Source organism: Varanus komodoensis, unplaced genomic scaffold (genome assembly GCF_004798865.1).
Source record: "Varanus komodoensis strain SLA01 unplaced genomic scaffold, ASM479886v1 scaffold29_1, whole genome shotgun sequence".
In the NCBI taxonomy this organism is placed as follows: Eukaryota; Metazoa; Chordata; class Lepidosauria; order Squamata; family Varanidae; genus Varanus; species Varanus komodoensis.
Window position 1 is genome coordinate 1,140,188 of NW_025335759.1, and position 3,322 is coordinate 1,143,509.

At 44.4% G+C, this 3,322-nt stretch overlaps 1 protein-coding gene across 1 annotated transcript in view; it reads right to left on the reverse strand.

Moving 5' to 3' along the window:
- The window catches only part of KMT2B (lysine methyltransferase 2B), a 61,642-nt gene that overhangs the window by 35,271 nt on the left and 23,049 nt on the right, over positions 1-3,322 (reverse strand). Inside the window, 1 exon segment of the mRNA XM_044434826.1 lies at positions 390-422. Coding sequence (XP_044290761.1) covers positions 390-422 — 33 coding nt within the window.

A 3,322-nucleotide genomic window follows, 5' to 3' on the forward strand; every position in this document is an offset into this window, starting at 1 on the left:
GTCTTAGCCTGGCGCCGAAAAACAAATAACGACGGCGCCAGGCGGACCTCTCTGGGGAGCGCATTCCATAGATGGGGCGCCACCGCAGAGAAAGCCCTCCTCCGGGTATTCACCCTCCTAATATCATTCACAGAGGGTTCCCGGAGAAGGGCATCCGTTGCTGATCTCAAGGGGCGGGAGGGCATATATGGGCGCAAGCATTCCTTTAGATATATAATAGTAGGTTCAAAAATAAGAACCCATGCTGAATATATTTTTCATGGTTATGGGTTATTACTAATAGGAACTTGAGATGTGGTTGTAAAAATTGTTGCAACTTGCAGAATGGTTTTAAATATTTTCCTGAAATGTGCGGGGCTTTTTAAAGCATTTTGCAAGCACTTGAGAACATGCCTCCTGTTTTTTTGAGAGCATTTTTTCCACTCATTGGTTTCTTGGTGGAAAGAATGCCCGTTCATTTTGTTTCTCAGGTGGTCCTTCCTTCCTTTTGGAGGAATAGTTCAGCAACTTGTTAGCCCTTGTTTCCAGTGACTAGCTTTGTCTGTATGACAAAATCCATCTACTATTGCCTGATGTTTGTTGGAAAGCAAAGGTCTGGTTTTCCTCTGCTTCCCGAAACAGTGGGTTAAAAGAGTCTGAGTTTGGAACTTTTCACTGCTCTGACACTGTCTGTCTGGCTGACTGACAGGTATCGGAAATGCGACAAGATTGAGGCACGGCGAGTGGAACGGCTGTCTAAGAAAGGTAACAGTTGAGTGGCTGTCCATGGGTGAACTAATCATCTACTACTGTGAGTTGGCTGTGTGATTATGTGTGGTCTCTTTTTTTGTGTGTCTTTGGTTTTTCCATTATATATTATAAGACTTTCTGGTCAAGGGCAAGGTTAGATATATTTGTATAGGCATGCTGGCTCCAGTCCCAGAGGAGACTGGAATCCTGCACTAAATATCCAAACTAGAATCACAAACACTGATCTCTACTTTATACTGGAAAGGGTAATTGTTTGGTGCCTAACATCCAAACTTGCCTGCATTTTGGCAGGCTCTGAAAACATATTTGTTTAGAAAGGCATTTAATGTTCCATGGTTTGCCATTTAAAGTTTTGTATAAGTCTGAGACTGCTGTTTTAACTGTCTTAACTGTAGATCTTGAAACTGTGTGTTTGATACATTTCAACTGTTCTATTGATTATTGGTTTTACCTTCCTGTAAGCCGCTTTGGGCATAACATTTTGTGGAAAAGGGGATGCAAATGGAATTTGGAATTACAACTAATCTTCATATTGTATATTGGTTGGTTACATTTTACAATTGTGTGAATTTATATATTAAATTGTTACATGTTGTTACACAGTACTGTTTTGTGAAGAAGTTGGAATTCAGAATCTAAACCTCGTATCAGGGATTGGGGAGAAGAGCTGAAATGCATAATGAGGGGAGAATGGTGCATGTAGTGCACATGGGTAGCGTTAGCAGCTGTTTTGGAGGAAGTCCTGCTCCCCTGAGCGCAGGGTACTTTGCTTTTTTGTGATGGTTGGTGGTGAGGGACCATCCCTAGCTTCTTATGTTTCCACATAGCAATTGCTGGTGTACATTTAAATTGTATACCGAAAACAAACACAGCAGGTGCCTTGTTAATAAACCCACAACATTTACTAACTTGAAATTGCTGTTTTTACTAGCCTGCTAGAAGGTTGGTAGCTTGTGTTCCCATGCTGGCTGGAAAGAAGGGGAAGCCAGCATTTAAGCTAAGCAAACTTGCAGAGGCAGGACTGGAAAGGTCGGTCTGTCCGTCACCGCTCCACTTGCTCATCTGCTTGGAATTGCTAGGCAAGTTGTTAAATAGGGTGCTGGTGTCTCTAGCAAAAGCTGAGAATCTCCAGAAATCTGTGTACGAGATGTGCATTGGTAGCCGAATGCTGTCTTTTATGACTTGATGCTGCAGTCAGGTGGCATGAGTCTTAGTCGCTACCATCAGTACTGCCACCATGCAAGAGCCATTTTTTAAAAATTCAGGGTTGCAGAACCCAGGCCTAGGCACCAAACCTAGCCCGTCTGCAGCCCTCATCGGATCTTCTGGGATTCACCGCGTGGTCACACCCCTTTCCTTCAGCCATGGATCGTTTGGTGATGTCCCAGCTTTTGTGCATTTTTTCCTTATTGTTCAAGTTGAGTAACTGGCAGTAAGAGCTTTAAGCTAAAATGTTCGGGTGTTTTGACCGTTCTTGCCTTTTGTTCACCCTCTTTGACTTCAACCCCACCCACCCCTGGAATGCAGCCCCGAGAGCTTCTTCAAAGTAGAATTTGACCCTCCAGCTGAAGGAAGTTCAACATCCTTATATAATCTCTCTCTCTCGGACATGCCCCATCCTGTGTTGCTTGGAACAGAACCAGCATCCTTGTTGGTGCATGGAGCAGGTTGCAAAAGATCTCTCAGTAAAACTACTGCACTTTGCCTCCACACTGTCTGTGTATGTGTGTGTGTGTATGTGTGAGCATGCATGCACAAATGAACACTTTGGTGGCTGTCATGATATACTGGGGCTCCTTGCACTGCCTGGCTGCCTTCTGTGCCCAGGGAAACACCATGCAAATGGCATCCAACTCTGGAAGGAACTGGTCTCTTAGTAACTTGGTCTTTAATCACTGCACTCATTTTTTTATTGATGCTGCTTTTCATTTGGTTTAGGTGTGCACCCTGTTTAATCCCACGAGGTAAAGGGAAGTTAACAGAATGATTTGCAGTTCTTGGATCTGTGTTATCCAGATTTTGGACCCTTAAACACAGTACTTGGATCTGTGTTTAAGGTCCAGAATCTGTAATGGGGTTTTAATAGATTCTGTACATCTATAAACACTCGCTATCCCTGCAAATCCCCAGCGGAGTTCCTAGCAAGGTCTGGCCATTTCCCATTGAGCTCAGTGTTGCCTACTCTGCTTGGCAGTGGCTCTTCCGGGTCTTATGCAGGTCTCCTTCTTCTCCATTACCTGCCCCTGATCCTTTTAGCTGGGGATGACAGATTGAACTGCAAAGCATGTGTTCTGCCACTGACCTATCACCTCCTCTTGAGTGCACACAAGCTGGTCCAGTGACCTGACTTAACTTTTGCTGACTTTGTTTCAATCGATTCTTATGTTTATTGCCTGCAGACTTTCAACTGAGAGTGCATTCTGCCTGGTTTTCCTTCAGTTGTCCTTTCCTGACTCGGTGCAGCCCAGATACGTTGGACTACACCTTCCATCCTAGTGGTGGGAGTTGCAGTTCAACATATCTGGGGGCTAGGCTGAGGAAGGCTGCTCTCGATGGTGCTGTTGCCATAAGC